At 37.5% G+C, this 18047-nt stretch overlaps 2 protein-coding genes and 1 pseudogene across 4 annotated transcripts in view; 2 read left to right on the forward strand and 1 right to left on the reverse strand.

The window, feature by feature from the left end:
- The window catches only part of si:dkey-45d16.4, a 44100-nt gene that overhangs the window by 11684 nt on the left and 14369 nt on the right, over positions 1-18047 (forward strand). Inside the window, exon 4 of one of the 2 annotated variants that reach the window (XR_015493589.1) lies at positions 16524-16797. Coding sequence is in view for 1 of the 2 variants with exons in the window: in XM_087257127.1 (XP_087113253.1) it covers positions 16524-16858 (335 nt within the window). In the remaining variant the exon portion in view is untranslated. Of the gene's footprint in view, positions 1-16523; positions 17707-18047 lie in introns of those variants that run through there. The other variant, XM_087257127.1, reaches the window with a different exon arrangement.
- LOC147843485 (uncharacterized) lies at positions 10147-11163 on the forward strand. The gene has a single exon (XM_087257115.1). It carries the CDS (start codon positions 10147-10149, stop codon positions 10963-10965), a length of 819 nt encoding a protein of 272 aa, XP_087113241.1. The 3' UTR covers positions 10966-11163.
- LOC147843486 (uncharacterized) lies at positions 11560-14569 on the reverse strand (annotated as a pseudogene). Its single transcript, XR_015492914.1, has 2 exons — positions 14209-14569; positions 11560-13681 (listed from the first exon to the last, which is right to left on the reverse strand). The product of XR_015492914.1 is annotated as an uncharacterized LOC147843486 (transcript).

Here is an 18047-nt window from a genome sequence, read left to right on the forward strand (position 1 = left end):
ACAAAAATAATATTTATTGACAAAGTCAAACAAAAATCAAGTAATGAATGGTGCTAATGCTAGGAGAGATCGGGCAGGAATCAGAATGGGAAACAGGGTCCAGAAATTAGTCCTCAGATCCTAAGCACACAGACAGAACAGTACACCATAAGCACACATAACGAACTGACAAAGACACACAGAAAACGTGGCCCATATATAGACCCGAATATGAGCCTCAGCTGGCGAGCTCATCAAGCCAGCTGAGTGCCGTCATCACACGTGATCAAAACAAATACACGAGGAGAACAAAAACAAACCAACGTGATCAAACAGACACTCCGGAAAAGCGCACAAACCTGCAACCGTTATGTTACCCCCTCTCTCAAGAGCACAGAGTTATGTAGCCTAATAATTACATTAATTCTTATAAAATTAAAACAAAAATACAATTAATTGCATTTTTTGTTTGATAAAAAATATAGGCCTACGGAAACGAAAAAAGAAAACCAAAGGGTGGCTAGTTTGTATTAATGTGTTTTAATATTAATAAAAATATGCTTGGCCTATTTAAGCTTAATGATTTTATACACTATCAATTGTCAAGTCATTAAAATTTTTTTTTTACTGTGTACTGGGTTAAAATGTATATTTTACAATAAAAACTAAATGTAGCATGTCTCGCTGTCATTTAAAACACAACTCATAAGACACCACAGCTGTAGGCCTAGGTCAACTGCCACTGGTGAGAGAGAGAGCGCGCGTGAGAGCTCAAAGCCGGTATCGACATAACCAAAAGCAAGATTATATCGTTACAAATATTAAATTAACAATACTTAAGGAAATATTTATATATTTACATGAAGTGTTTATTGTGCGATCATAGGCTGTCTGATCTTTACAGAAGCTTTAAACTGACACGTGCGCAGTGATCGCAGTGATGTTCAGCTCTGAAGAGGCGTTTTTATTTAGCCTGTAGTTTTTAGTTTTTTGTACAGAATGTTCCACTACTAAAAATTTCTTTCCCTTTTTTATTTATAGTTTATTTATAAAATGAGCACTAGCTTGTTTACTGTGATCAGCTAAACAAGGATCGTATTTCATGTTTAGCAAGTATCATATTTCATATTCAGTTTATTCTTTAGTAGACTAAAAATCCCTAATAATGTATTTTGTAAACAGATTGTTTATAGGGACTAATCTGTTAATATATAATACATTAATTATAAATTAAGACATTGAAGTAAAATAGGACAACAAATCATATCCATGTAGTGAATTACTGTTGATTGGTATCGGTGTGTGGTCTTGGCTTTTCATGTACGATACAAGTATGAGTATTTTATCCAAGTATTGACACGATACTGGTATCAGTATCGGTGCATTTCTAATTTTTGCACCCCTTCCCCTGGGCCCTTCTAAGATATTGTGAAGAAGGGCTTCAACATTTTATCCTAAGAAATGGAACACCACTACAGCACCTGCACCCGTCATCATGTCATCGTGCTCTCTTGCTTCATATGAGATCGACTATCATGACTGCTGTAGTTATTCCAGTTTCATTGTTTTTTGGCATTTGTTTCCAGGAAATGACTGAAGGCATATATCATGTTATCATAATGGTATAATGTAGCAATAAGATCATAACTACTGTGCATTTACACCGTGGCCATATTCATCTATGTAAACACACAAAAACTACATCAACATTATAGCAGACACTGTAAAAAGCTTATTCCTAGCCACTAGACTTGTCTAATAGGGTATTCAAGTGTCATTGAGTGATAGAATGTTGTGGGATTACTATACAGGAGTTTTTGTTAGGCATTATAGATAGCGAAATTTAGCGGTTTTTATTTTAGCATTTTTTTTAAAGCATGATGGTAAAACACGAACACCATTATGAATGTGTTAAAGAGCATATTGTAGGTTAGACACCCCAGTGAGACAATGTGTGTAAGAGTAAAGTAAGAATTAGATTTTCTTTAAAATAAACGTAAAAGTTTATTATTAAGCCGTTTGGAGTCGTTTTAAGTCACGGAAATTTACTTCCGCGTTTGAATCGCCAGACCGGAAGTGACGTAGGATCAGGGAGTTCGCGCATATAAACACTATGAAGACAACTGATCGTGGTGCGCGTTTGGATGCCGAGATAAGATATTTTGAGAGACTCACACAAACGACAGACCACAGCCATACAATTATAAGCCTGTGGACAGACCAGCAGTCTGAGAAGTGTAATTTAACTCTATTGTTAGGGAGAACAGTGTTGGCTTACAGAGAGATATGTAAGATAACAAAATCTTATCTGGCAACAGCAAAGCTAGTATTGATCATCTATAAGTATTAATACTTACCAGTAACAGAAACTAATGAGCATTTAACACAGTTATGCCACATTGACACTATTTTTAATAGTAGATAAGTGAATACAAAACACAAATAACACAGAAAGTCTGCAATAATGCAGAAACATGTAAACAAGGTACTGGAAAATCTTTTTTATTTTACAAAAGGTTTTCAGAGCGTCTGTATTAAAATAAAAACAACATCAAATATTAAAACAATTAAAATAAGTTTTTAAATATTTCTTTTTGTCATTTTTTTCATTGGGTATAAGATTATCTGTATCAGATCCCATTTAGGCAACAATCCATAAAAAGACAAGTACAGTTTTAATAGTATAAAATATTTACAAAGATTTGATCAACAGATCTGATCTGCATTATGATTAAATAAACTTCAACCCTAATTCAAGTTCAAATTCTTAATGCTACTCAAGTTTTATTTATATAGCACAAAATCATAAGCAGTGTTAATACCCAGCATTTTTACTCTTTATATATGCATAAGTATCTGTGTGAGTGTGTGTATACTGAAAGGAAAATATATAATCTGACTCATTTAAAAGTAAACCTAAAATTATTTTTCAGTAAGTTGGCCAACGTTTATGTGGGTACCACACCATCATGTCTTTAATGTGTGTTAAATTGTGAATGCTGTGTAAAAAGATGCCAACAGCTTCATCCTTGTAAACCCGCTGGAAGGATCTAGAAAGGAGAGCAAATGTTGTGCAAAGTCGAGCCTGTGATGAACTCCAGTAGTCCACCGTCAGACACGCAGTGAGGGCTGATGCATATATTCTGGGGAAATAATGCAAAAGTTTAAATCATGTTAATTAATATTGTATATTTTAAAATTCACCATATGATTTTTAATATAACACAATACAGAAAACCCAACCACATTTGCAGACCCCTGGATAGTGAACTGCAAACCATCTCACATATACAGTAGACTGTACCCATTATAAAGTGAGCATGTAAGAACAAACTTCAATTTTTTGAATGTTATTTGTTTTTCTTCTACAAGATGAATATTCCTCCTATGTGAATAAAAAGTGCCTTTCCTCATTGACAGGACAGAATATTTTTACTCTCCCTCAAGTGGTTTCAAACCTTATTGACTTTCTTCTGTTGGTCACAAACCAAGATATTTTGAAGAAAGCTAAAAATCTGTAACCATTGACTTCTATAGTGGGAAAAACAGATACTATGGAAGTCAATGGTAACACGTTTCCAATATTTAAAAAAAAAAAAGTCAAAGATAGTGTGAGTTTACCTGCCTGCATTATATAGAAATATTGTAGTAATTCTTTGACCTTCTAGTTTTTGTTATCAAATAATACCATGCACAAATAATTCACGATAGGGGTCATAATATTTTACCCGATAAACGAGGTCAATGTCTGAGGTAAAATTGGTTTTATATTCCCACATTCTGACTTTCTCCCTAATAATATAATTTCAGAAGACTATTATTTGCTAATCCCTAATATCATGTTAGCAGCCAATGACTTATCAAAGTACAACATTGTTCACTGTCAGTTTAATAGTGCTAATGTGGTTTTTAAGTCATATTTACGTGTGATTTCAGTCATTATAATAAAAGTACTATGGTAAACAATACTGAGAGTGTGTCACACAAGCTGTCACTAATCGAATGTGCGAATATAAAATCCACTTTACCTTAGTTGAGGTTATTCTGTGAGCCAAAGTGAAGCACAGTTGACCGAGAGGCCAGTGGAGAGAAAGCCTTCAGCTCCGGGTCATCATCTGTCTCCCAAAGTCTAATAAACACACCCCAAAGCAAACAAAGTCACAACGCTGTAACTATACAAGACATTTATTATATTAGCAAACTGATGCTACTAGCCGTCTTATCATATGTGTACATTTTTACACGCTTTAAAAAAGTATATTTAATATGCTTAACAATATCACGTTGCTTCAAATTACTCAAAGAATAATGCTTACGGACTTGAAAGTTGACAAACATAAACGAAAAATGAGTTGTCTTACCGTGTACAGCTCACCGAGCTGCATCTCTGACTGATCCAGGAGTGTTTTTCGCCGTTCGCGTCAGCTATCACTCTTATCGGATTCATCCCATTTCACGAACCAAAAGAGCAAGAGGAAACTTGTGGACTTGATCTGTTGACAGGCTGGAGTTTGTGCAGTTTACATAAACGCAATAATATACCACGATGATGATAAATTACGCCAAAACTAACAACCAGTTCTGCTATTAGCTCCTCTGCCCCACTGTAAACAGCGCGCGTCTGTCAGATAAGTCCCTGCACTGACGTCACCGGGATGGTTAGAAAAAAAAAGCGGAAGTGGGAAAACAGACACATTTTCTTTAAAATTTGTGCCCTTGCACTTCGTAAAACATTTTAATATGGTATTTTATGGTATTATAGAATATTTTCACAAACGATTCTACCTTTTTTTTTAAACAGTTTTTTAACCTACAATATGCTCTTTAAAACATATGCTTGTTTGTTGTAAAAATACATAATAATGACAAAAATACTTATTTGTGGATCTCCTGACTTCCGTGTGCAGCCATGTTGCCACTGTAGCTGGTGTATTCTGGGAAACATTCTCACTGTTGCCAACGTTTTTCAAAAAAAGGCGCTAAGCTTTGCCCAAAAAGGCGCTAAAAGATGCTAGATTACGTCATAAGTTAATTTGCATATTACTGACATCATCTTGCTCTACCATTTGTTTGTTTAACAGCCTTTAGTCAATAAAAGAGGTATTTATATTTGCTCTACGATTTATTTAAGCATGTCAATTTACCTAAGTTTATTGCTGTTTGAATACAGTTTATCAGTATAGATGTGTAGTGAATTTGCAGTAATCTCTCAGACAAGTTCTGAAATTGTCTCTAAACTATCTGTGATTGTGAACAAGAAAATAATAAACGGTCAAATTAAATTGTTAAAATAAAGGAGAAGCAGATCGGTTTGACTGTACAAGGGGAATACCTTCACACTACCGGTGCTAAATCATTTGTCGTCGGTGCACAGAGAGGTGATCTGCTTTCAGGCTGCAGGTGGGAGAGGCTGCTGTACGAGGAGGACTGGGCCGTCTGTCAGGGCTCTGAGGCGGGGGAGGGGCCGATGGCGTCACCCGCAGCTCGTTGAGAAGAGTAGGGACAGTACAGTATGGACAAATGACAGTCTATAAAAATCTCCAGTAACACAAAAAAGACCCTAGATTTGTCGCTAGTCGCTTTTCTAAAAATGTGTCGCTAGGGGGTCTGAAAAGTTACTAAATCTAGCAACTAAGTTGGTAACACTGAACATTCTTACCCCTTGGTTTCGAGTGTGGTCCTGAAAAATCTCCATTTCAACGGGCATCTAGCCCTATACCTTAGTCCTACGCCTTAAGCTAAAGAGAATTGGGTAAGGGGAAGGGCTAGAATTGTTATTGGTCCTAAAACTGATACAGTTCAGTGTAATTCAATTGTCACTAGCTATGTTTCCATCCACCTTGTTGATGGATGGAACCAGTTAATGGAAACGCCATGATGCGCATAATTGTTGAAAATGCGAATAAAAAACGTATGCGCCTAACTGGGTAGGATAAACTTTTTGTTCGGAAAGAAAAGATGCGCATAAACTGTGATGGAAACACTTTTACCGCACAAACTCCAGCATGCGCATTAAAAAAGGTCATGTGATTTTGTTAAAAAATATCATGTGATGCTTAAAATGTGTGTGAATGGACAAAATGTCAGGCTTAGCACAATATAAAACATCTGAAATGTTGTTTTGGTCATTATAAAATGCCTTACCATTTCAGTATTAATGTTATTATATTATTAATGACCTCCAGAATCAAGAGTGCCTGTGCTCCGCGTCTGACACCTTCAAACGCCACTGCCCGCTCACTGCTTGTCAGGATTGTCTTCTGAGGTGCATTTATTTAGAAAAGATTGATGCAGCTTCTCCTACTGCAGCAAATGCAGTTTTTACTGTTGATATTTGGCGCCAGTTAATCAGGAAGTGACGATTTTGTTCGCTTTGACTCGTTAAATGGAAACGATGCTTCATTCGCACAACTTTTATGTGATAATCCAGTTTTGTGCATAAAGTTTATTCGCATTTTTGGATGGAAACATAGCTACTGTTGAAGAATGAACCACTGAAGAGACACTGAACCAATCACAACCAAGCAAGCCAGAGGCAACACATCAAACCTGACATGCGCTGACATAAATACTCAGTTAGCATTAACAGCAGCTTTAACTATTCACCAAGTTGCCATGCAGAATTTGTTTAAGGAATTTTATTAGCATATTAGTTCAACTTTATTATGTCTTTCGTTAAGTTATAAGGCTGAAAATTATAATTTTTTTTTACAGTGGAATACTGGCAACACTGTTGCCATAAGTGCCCTTTAAGACTTTTTGGTTAGGGTGAGATCTATGACGTTTCCAGCAGAACCAGAGTCAACAAAGGCCTGAAGTTGACATTTTTGGTCTGCCCAAGTGACTGTGATGGGAAGAAGCAACCCACATTTGGAAGGTGAAGAACTGGATGTACCTCCCGTTACAGTCCTTTCCTGCCTGTATGGGATGGAGCATTTCCCGAAAGCTGAGGGCAGGAGGAACAAAAATGACCAAATAATCCACAATAAAGGCAACACCTCTCTCATGCAGTGATCTCTTTCTATAGAGGAAAGGCGAGTCCTACTTAATTGCATAGGTTCTGAAACATCTTGGGGTATCTGTAACATTTGAGTGGGAGCTGGAGTGGAGGGCATTGTGGGGACAGAGAAGCAGTTCAGATTTCTCTCCCTCAGATGAGTATCTAGCCTAATTGCTTGATCCATAGGAGTCTAGAGATCAAGAGCAGGTTCCCTAGTAGCCAGATCATTTTTGATTATTTCAGATAAACTATTTTGGAAACAAACCATAAGGGCCTCATTATATTCAGCCACACTGCCATTATCATTTCAAAGAGTGAGAAGTCTCTTGCTGGCTGCTGAATGGGTGGTCAGGCAAGGTTCTGTCAGAAGGGAGATCACTTGAGCTTCTGCAAGGGATGCCGAGGCCGCATCGCAAAAGTAGATTCATGATCAGCCACTGTGGCAAGAAGATCCTGGGGTCATAGTGCATCTGGGTTCATGATGTTGGCTTGGCTATTCTGTCAGAGTCAGGATAAGAAGCCAGGTCTCCGGTGTTACAGTGTTAATATTCCACCACTGAGCCACGGAAAGTTAATGAACCCAACAGTGAGACACTACTTCTTCAGAGTTCATTACAAAAAATAAATTTCAAATCATTGTCAAAATGCATTAGAAAAACAGAAAAAAAAATCTATATTTCAAAAATGTACAAAAAATGCCAACAGGCAAAAATCTGAGGCACAAAACTTTAGGGATAATATAAAAAAAAGCAAAACTATCACAAAATGGTAAACATTAAAAACTTCAGAAAAGAATTCTTTAAAAAATTTAAGGCCAATCTTACAGCAAACACTGGCTAGAATCAACAATCGGTCTTTGTCAGGTGACGTAACCCTCGCGACCGCCGAATTGCATTATGGGTGTTGGCCGCCATTTGTGTTGTATCAGAGTTAGCGAGAGCAGTTTGCAGGTCTAAGCGATTTTCAAAACAAACACGATGGTACGTTCTTGCTGCGTTAAGAACTGTAACAGTAAGTCGCACGATCGAAAAGGAAACAGAATTAATCACGACGACAAATATTTTAAGTTTCCCACCTGGAAGCAAGGATATGGAAAGAATGTGGCAGAAATAACAAAGAGACGTCGGATGGCCTGGGTTGCTGCAGTGAGACGCAAAAATATGTTTTGCAAACATATCTCCGTATATGTATGTTTGCTCTCGACATTTCCACAAAGGTAAGCACTTTTTAAGCTACTTTACGATTATCATTGATTGGGCTTTTAAATGCTTATGTTAATTCAATGTAACACTTCTGTTTTGAGTGTACAACATTTTACAATCTGATAGTAAAGCTAATTGTGAAAATAATTTAAATTCACGGAAGTTATAACTGACTTCAGCTGATTTACTCACCCCTTGTAAAACGCTTTATTTATGTTTTTTTTTATTTTTTTGAAAACCTTCCAGAATTTTTCTTCATGTAGAGCATTTTTGTTAAATGTTTAAAAACTCCACATCTCAGCTTTATGAAACTGTTTTTTTTTTTTTTATCATTTTGGAAATCACTGTTGAAAAATCTAATTTAAGTAATTGAACAATTATAAGAAAATTTAATTCTATGACTGAGTTAATACTTTAAGAGGTTAAGCGTTACACCTATCAGGTTCCTTATGCTTATAAGTGACATACTGCCCTATGTAGCAATGTAGTGCTTTATTGTACTTATTCTTTCTATGTGAACAATGTTTCGCTGTAATTACATTTCTATTTTTGTCATATGCAGGCCAACCTGCTTATGAAATGATGGACACTGACCCAGACTGGGCACCATCTCTACATCTGGGCCACACAGAAATTAAACAGACTGACACTGCACGCTCTGCAAGACGAACCAGGAGGGGGGAAATAAAGTCTACACTGCACTCAGCTGAACATGGGGGAGAACGACGTGCAGAGAAGGTGAGAAATGAGATTGAAGATTGTGAGAGACACACTGATGAGGAATGAGACACAGAAGAAATGACACATGAGGTTGAAGATGGTGACAGACACACTGAAGAGGAGGTGACACATGAGGTTGAAGATGGTGACAGACACACTGAAGAGGAGGTGACACATGAGGTTGAAGATGGTGACAGACACACTGAAGAGGAGGTGACACATGAGGTTGAAGATGGTGACAGACACACTGAAGATGAGGTGACACATGAGGTTGAAGATGGTGACAGACACACTGAAGAGGAGGTGACACATGAGGTTGAAGATGGTGACAGACACACTGAAGAGGAGGTGACACATGAGGTTGAAGATGGTGACAGACACACTGAAGAGGAGGTGACACATGAGGTTGAAGATGGTGACAGACACACTCAAGATGAGGTGACACATGAGGTTGAAGATGGTGACAGACACACTGAAGAGGAGGTGACACATGAGGTTGAAGATGGTGACAGACACACTGAAGATGAGGTGACACATGAGGTTGAAGATGGTGACAGACACACTGAAGAGGAGGTGACACATGAGGTTGAAGATGGTGACAGACACACTGAAGAGGAGGTGACACATGAGGTTGAAGATGGTGACAGACACACTGAAGAGGAGGTGACACATGAGGTTGAAGATGGTGACAGACACACTCAAGATGAGGTGACACATGAGGTTGAAGATGGTGACAGACACACTGAAGATGAGGTGACACATGAGGTTGAAGATGGTGACAGACACACTCAAGATGAGGTGACACATGAGGTTGAAGATGGTGACAGACACACTGAAGAGGAGGTGACACATGAGGTTGAAGATGGTGACAGACACACTGAAGATGAAGTGACACATGAGGTTGAAGATGGTGACAGACACACTGAAGAGGATGTGACACATGAGGTTGAAGATGGTGACAGACACACTGAAGAGGAAGTGACACATGAGGTTGAAGATGGTGACAGACACACTGAAGAGGATGTGACACATGAGGTTGAAGATGGTGACAGACACACTGAGGTACATGAGACACAAACTGAATGTAAATTGTGCATTGACAGGTACGTGGAAGTAAACCGTCTTTTGGAAGAGAACCGACAGCTGCGTTGTGAACTGGACAAATACAGGATGTCGTAAGGATTTTTCAACAATAATGATGACAAAGTAAAGTACTACACCGGTCTCCCAAACCTAGGAACCTTTATGGCCTTATTTCACTTTTTGGTGCCCCTTATGCCTGACCAAAACAAAATTCTTAGTCCATTTCAGATGCTGCTTCTAACCTTTATGCGCCTCAGACTGGATTTGCCTGCACAACACTTAGCCCACCTCTTTCACGTTTCACCAAAGACAGTCTACAGAACATTTAGTGAAATGATTTCTTTTCTGCACGCAAACCTGAAGTGCTCCATTGTATGGCCAGACAGAGAAACTTTGCACAAAGTTATGCCTCACCAGTTTGTGCAATCGTTTGGACACAAAGTAGCAGTAATTATTGACTGCTTTGAGATATTCACAGAGAAACCATCAAATCTTAAAGCACGTGCACAAATGTTTTCCAGCTATAAGCACAATCACACAATGAAGTATTTAATAGGTATTACACCAAAAGGTTCAATTTGTTTCCTATCAAAAGGGTGGGGTGGCCGTACAAGTGACAAACACATTACACAGCATAGTGGGTTTCTCAACAATTTGCTGCCAGGCGATATTGTTTTGGCTGACAGAGGTTTCGACATAAAAGAATCTGTTGGCATGTTGTGTGCAGAAGTCAAACTACCGACCTTTACAAAGGGTTACAGTCAGCTAGCTGCTAGAGATGTGGAGGAGACCAGAAAAATAGCACATCTGAGAATCCATGTGGAAAGGGTAATCGGGAATGTTTGTCAAAAATACAAAATCTTAACAGGAACTGTGCCCATCAACATGATACTTCCATGTGATGGTGAAGAAGTTAAATTTTTAGATAAGGTTGTAACTGTCTGTTGTGCACTTACAAACCTGTGTCCTACTGTTGTGTAGTAGAGTTTTAGTTTCAGCATGGGTTGAAGAAGCCAGATGTATAAATGAATTCCTTGAAAATTTGATAGATTCACAGCTAATTCCTTTGCATTTTTGTAACTTTACTTTCCCCCTAACTACTAGAGTGTGTTTGGTGTGTGATTTTTCTTTCTGAATAAATATGCACGAACAAATGTAAATAAAAGGAGAATAACAGAAGATGTGTTTTTATCATTATTTTGTTTTAATCACAAAAGACACTTGTATATTCAAACAAAACACAAGGTAAACAGTAATTATTTGAGCAAAATAATGCTTTAAAGAACTGAAGTGCCTTTGCTCAAAGGTAAACATTGTCAAACTGTAGTTTTATTTAAACTGAAAGTTCACCGTAACATTTACATGTACTTGCTAGTTACTTTCCCGCAAGTACTGACAACCCTTTATCAATCTCTTTCGTTTGTTGAACACAAATAAATATATTCTGCTATAAATATGTCATATATTATGTAAACATGTCACTTTAAGTCGAACACTTTGGGACAGAAACAACTTGCCCGCAAAGTACTGACAATCCTTTCTCAGTGTCTTTTGTTTGTTAAACACAAATAAATATATTGCGATATAAATATGTCATATATTATGTAAACATGTCACTTTAAGTCGAACACTTTGGGACAGAAACAACTTGCCCGCAAAGTACTGGCAATCCTTTATCAGTCTCTTTCGTTTGTTGAACACAAATAAATATATTCTGCTATAAATATGGCGTATATTATGTAAACATGTCACTTTAAGTCGAACACTTTGGGACAGAAACAACTTGCCCGCAAAGTACTGGCAATCCTTTATCAGTCTCTTTCGTTTGTTGAACACAAATAAATATATTGCGATATAAATATCTCATATATTATGTAAACATGTCACTTTAAGTCGAACACTTTGGGACAGAAACAACTTGCCCGCAAAGTACTGACAATCCTTTCTCAGTGTCTTTCGTTTGTTGAACACAAATAAATATATTGCGATATAAATATGTCATATATTATGTACATATGTCACTTTACGTCGAACACTTTGGGACAGAAACAACTTGCCCGCAAAGTACTGACAATCCTTAATCAGTCTCTTTCGTTTGTTGAACACAAATAAATGTATTGCGATATAAATATGTCATATATTATGTACACATATCACTTTAAGTCGAACACTTGGGACAGAACCAACTGGCTTCTTTAACAGGTGCAAGCTGCAGCCCCACACATTTAAAATGGAACCAAACTGTTTTGCAGTTTTGATTGTCACAAGCTACCATGTTGTCCTTGCTCTCAGGTCCACGACAAAGGCACCACAACTTAACAGCTGTTTTGCTCCTGCCCATCTTTGGTTTTGTTGAGGTGCGCTGTTTCTTGCGGAGATTTTCTGCTGGAACAAAACTGTCTTTGAGAGGCATCTGGCTTGAAACCTGAGTGAAGGCAGCACCAACGAGTTCAGGGAGACACACACACTCAAAAAATAGCTGTGCTTTTTTGAGAACGGCACTCCACAGCTGGGGGTCAGGTGTAATACGCAACACGACACAGTCTTTTAAAGTCCACAAAATGAAATCACAATACTGTGCTTCAGCCACAAAAATCTGAGTTTGGACTTGAATGTAATATGGACTTGATCTTTTTAGTTGAAGCTTGCCATTCACAACTGTCAAACAGAAGTCTTTGTCACTGCATGCTTCCTCTATTTTGTCCCGGTACTTATAAGGGCACTTTATCTCTATGCAGCCTCTTCCACAGATAGCACACTTCACTAAGCCATCTGGTGATGCTCCAACCTAAGGAAACTTGGGGTTAATGATAAACCCGCACTCTGTTATGTTCATGTCAGTATGATGTTTGGCATTGCACAGTTTATACTGTTTTCGCCCATTTTCCTCATTATTCCTTCCCCAAGCAGTAGCAGGAAACTTGTTTGCAGTAGTATTGGAGTAACACACTGCCCTAACTGTTGATAGTGCAGGATTGTTTAAGTCAGCCACAAAGACAGCATGCATATTAGATGCAGTAATTCTCCCAGCACGAAAGTGACACCAACTTGCACATCTGTGCTGCTTTCTTGTCTGTCCTTCGATGCTGTGTGCCTGCTCAGGTGAAACATCAGCCTTGCAGGTTAAGGTTTTGCAGTGCTGGCGCAAAACGGACAGTTCACTGCCGTCCATTTTTTTATCCCGCAGACTGTGCAGAGACTCAGGTGCTGAGAACGGCTGTACAGGGTCCACAAATGGCTCACAAGAAAAAGGCATGGTGGACAGAAAAGCAGCTTTAGGACATGCTTTTTCTATCTGCGTGAGGAAGGAGTCCCACTGTTCCTGTGTTGCAATGACAAACTTACACTTGTTCTCTGAAGTCCGTAATACTGGCACACTGGTAACGTCACCATTCCAAAGGCTGTTTAAAGACTTTCTTTTTGCCTTTGCTGAAGTAAAGTCTATTCTGTGTCCTGCCTCCGCTCCCACTTTTGTAATGTTCGTAGGTATCATCCAGTATGCAGGCTGGCCAGTCACAGTGGTTGTCTTCCTACATCGTACTACTGCCTCCAATTTAAAAAGTAGAGCTGCCACATGTGTGCATGTTTCTGCTATTCCTGCCATGCATGTGCAGTGACAACAGGATATAGCACCTGTTAAATTGATGATGGCCCAAGGCTTGAGTGGCGTGTCATTTAAACGCTGTGAGTGCAAGACCTGTATATAATACAAGAGTAAACATATTAATGTTGGATTCAATACACTTTTTAACAATGAACTCTGTAATGTATTTGGCTAATAAAACACAATATTATGTTACTTTTTTGTTCTGTTTTGCTTTGCTTACATTTATTGCTCATATTTGTATAAATACTTTTGACACAAGCATCTGTGTAATGATTTGCAAATGTAAATATTACATTGTATTTAGATATTAGAAAACTGCAATACACATTTAGATTTCATTACTCAATTATAGTGTTCAAACTAAAGCAATGTATATTGAAAAATTATTGGAACACTATTAAACAGTAATACATTCTAATTATGTATTGCAATGTTCTAATATATAACAACAATCTAATATTTACATTTACAAATCATTACACAGATGCTTCTGTCGAAGGTATTTTTACAAATATGAGCGATAAATGTAATCAAAACAACGTTTATTTAAATATTCTGGACAAATACTATGACTTTTGTCATTTATATTATTATTATTTACAATATTATCAGCTTACCTTTGCTGTTACAACTGAGTTGTGACAGTCTGTCTGTAGAAATGAGTACAAATCCTGTACCCAGCCGTTTGTGAAGTGTCTATGGGCTTCTAAAGACTTGTAGTTTCTAAACTGTTCACTTGTGTATGCACTTACACCATAAACAAGGTAGTTTACGATGTCCAGGTAGGAAGTAGGAGGAAGCAACGAGGGGTCGCCACTCCATTGTTTTGAAGTAATTTCGTATGGATTGATGTCCTGAATAAAGGACAGTTTTTCAAAATAGCGATCTTTGGCATCTTGGTTAAGTTTGTTGTGGTACAACGTCCTCTCCGTTTTCGTGTGTTTTTCCATCCAGATGTATACAAAACTTGTACGACGCTGTTTTGTCTCTCGAGAGTTGTTGTGTTGTTCATAGAAACGATACCACCAAAATGGCGCACGTGTGACGTCACACACACAACAAACGCACGTGACTGACAACGACCGATAACCAAGCAAAGAAGCAAGGGAAATGGGTCAACTTAAATACACACCGCTAATTACTTAAGTAATTAAGGGCGTATTCACACTATGGAATAAGAACCGTGCCCAGGCCCATTTTTTTGGATAATTTGAAAAGTGTGAGTGCTTTGAATCGGTGAATCAGGCTCAGGCACGGTTCAGTTGGCTGGCCCTGGCCCGGTTGGAAGAGGTGTGCCAGAGCGCGGTTCACTTGGGCTTTGGCGCGGTACGCTTGTAGTGTGAGTGCAAAGTGCGCCTGAGCCCGAAACTTAAGAAGAAATGTGACTTTTACTGGACTTTTTCATATGGATTTATTAATAATTCTTAGTGTTTAATGAACGCAAAATGTTGTAGATTATTAAAGACACAAACTCCTCACTGCACGACAGCTGCACCTTTAGCAAAACTCCTAATTCTTGAAGCATAAGGACTTTATGATTGTTTATGAGCCACGAAAGTGGCTGATGTGTTCGGCGAAATATTTGACGGCGTGTCACTGCATCCCAACGACTAAAACGATATAACTAAAGAAATCTCCAGTGCTGAGTGAGAGTGCTTCTTACAGAACAGAGCATCATTAATGACATAAGCATGCTCGGGTACGAATGCAATGTTAACGTGGGCCGTTTGGGGAGACAGGAGGGGGGACAAGCGTGCTTCGGCCCAGTTCAAGGCAACTGCACATAGTGTGAGTACTCCCTAGGTAGATAAGTGAATTCAATGAGGACCTTTAGTGGCAAAACAAAATCATTACATGACAAAACCCTGACAATGGCACCTTTTTAAAAAAAAAAGCTATATTTTATATATATTTTACCACACATAGAAAACAAATTTCTATTCAGTGATTCTTGTTCATCATTCCATTTTACTGTTTTAAATTTAAGGTATGTAATAAAAAAATATTTTACATAAAGCTTTATTTGACCTTTTGTGTACAGCCTTTTTTGTATTCCTTGAAGAAAACTATCAATGCATTATATGTATTTAAAATAAATAAATGGTCAGGTTTACAAAGTGTCTGAACAAATAAACATCATATCTCACCTTTAGTGATAATAGTTGTTTTTCGCTTAATTTAAAAGGGGATCACAAATAATATTATACACTATTACAACCTGCTCTTAATTAAAAACAGACATTCTTTTTTCATTCTGCTAGATCAGAGATAGGCACACTAATCAAACGCAGTTAATCATTGTTTTTAAGATAACTAAAAAGCTACATGCCGGGGTGTTGGATTAAGGTTGTAGCTGCACCCTGCAGGATAGTAGCCCTCTGGAATGAAAGTTGTGGTATAGATCATCTTGTCAATATTAGAGCTTCTTTTACTGATAGCACAAATGTGTCCCAATATCAAACAATAAAATAGCAAAATAATTTAATGTTTGGGAATTTGTATAGTAGAACGATATACATCACATTTGTCCAATTCAGTTCCTGGAGGGCCAGATTTCTGCACAGCTTACTTTTAACCCTAATTGAACACACCTGATCAAACTAATTGTTCCTCTGGGTTGTTTAAAACCTACAGTAAGTGTATTGAAGCAGGGTTGATACTAAAAGCCAATGTTTCTCATGTAATAAGTCATAATTTCCTTTTAATTCAATATGGCTCATGGACAATGTAGGGAACTGTATCCTTGTGGTTAACTGGCTCTGCTTTTTATGACATCATGAGCAATACAGTTCTCTATTATTGATCAGTAGATCTTACCCACTGTGCTCTTAATGAAGTTGTAAATGTGTGTAAATCATCTAACAGCATAAAGTCTGTTGACTGTTAGCTTTTAATCACACTAATTTTAGCACATTTGTGCCATTTTTAATAGTTGTAGCCAGTCCAGAACCTGAAGAGCAGGAGGAGGCAGAGCTTACAGCTCCAACAGCCAAAAGGCCATGCCAGTGCTGCTGCCAGACCTACTCAGAGATCCTGAGCTTCCTGGAAAAACGCTTTGAAGCAGAACAGAGTCTGCGAGAGGAGGAGATGGCATTGAGAAGAGAGGAGCTAGAAATCCAGAGGAGTAAAATTGCACTGGATCGGGAGCGTCTTGGAGCAGAAAGAAAAGAACGGGAACGTCGATTTGAGCTGGAGAGTCAGGAAAGGCAGGTCATATTAGATTTGTTGAAAGAAAAGGTCTTAAAGAACGAACGGAACTCTGACTAAAATTAGATGTATTTATTTCCAGCAATTTATTTTGAACTCTTCTTTTAACTAATGCAATGCTTTTGATTTACCGGATTGATTTGGTCCCCTATATGAAATAATATAAATCCAATAAATTATAGTTGTCGTTGAATTGATACAATGAGCAAATGCCTAGTGAAATGCTTGAAATCTAGAGATTAATTTAACACTTTGCATTAGTAGCCACTGGAATGGCGGTCACACTTTACAATAAGGTTCATTAGTTAATGTTAATTAATGCATTTACTAACGGGAACAAACAATGAACAATACATTTACTACTGTATTCGTTCATGTTAGTTAACGTTAGTTAATGAAAATACAGTAGTTCATTGTTAGTTCATGTTAACTCATGGTGCATTAACTAATGTTAACAAGCACGGGCTTGGATGTTAATAATGCATTAGTAATTGTTCAATTATGATTAATAAATTCTGTACATGTGTTGTTAATGATGAGTTCATGTTAGTAAATGCATTAACTAATGAACCTTATTGTAAAGTGTTACCGGAATGGCTTAATTATAGATGTTGCAATGGCAGCACCAGTTTGACAGAAGCTTATAGAAAACATCACTTTTTGGTAGCACTACTGTGTCATAGATTGATTGAACTTAACTTTCCTAGGAAATAACTGATATATTGGTCCTTTTCAGAACAGGTATGTTACAATAAGCTTGCAAACAAATATTAACTTACAGTACTGACTACGTTGTGCTGAAAGCTTTGTGTAAGGAACCTATTACAATTGTTATTCAACCTGTCTCAGAACAAGTCTTGATAGTAAACCTCATTGTTAAAAAGAAATAAAAATTAAATAAATGTTAATCTTCTTGTACTTTTTAATAATTTAATGTCCTTTAATGAAAATGCAAGCATCTGTGTACAAATACAAAGAAAGTAAAGAGAAAGCTGCTAAGGGTTATTCTAAAACTCAAAGCAAACTGAACAGCAGTTTATTTTTTCCACATTTTCATGAAATCATTGTAAGCTTTGACCCTAATATATCAAATCCATAATGTAATACAACTTTCCATGCTGTTGTTACAGCTGGCTTTACTGTGCAGTTAAACTATTCATTGAATTACAAGAAAATCGTTTGTGTCTCAAAACTGTAATAATGGCACTCAACATCATATGACACAAATATACACTATTACCAATCTGTT

The sequence above is a fragment of the Danio rerio genome, chromosome 6, assembly GCF_052040795.2.
Source record: "Danio rerio strain M-AB ecotype USA chromosome 6, GRCz13ab, whole genome shotgun sequence".
Taxonomy (NCBI): Eukaryota; Metazoa; Chordata; class Actinopteri; order Cypriniformes; family Danionidae; genus Danio; species Danio rerio.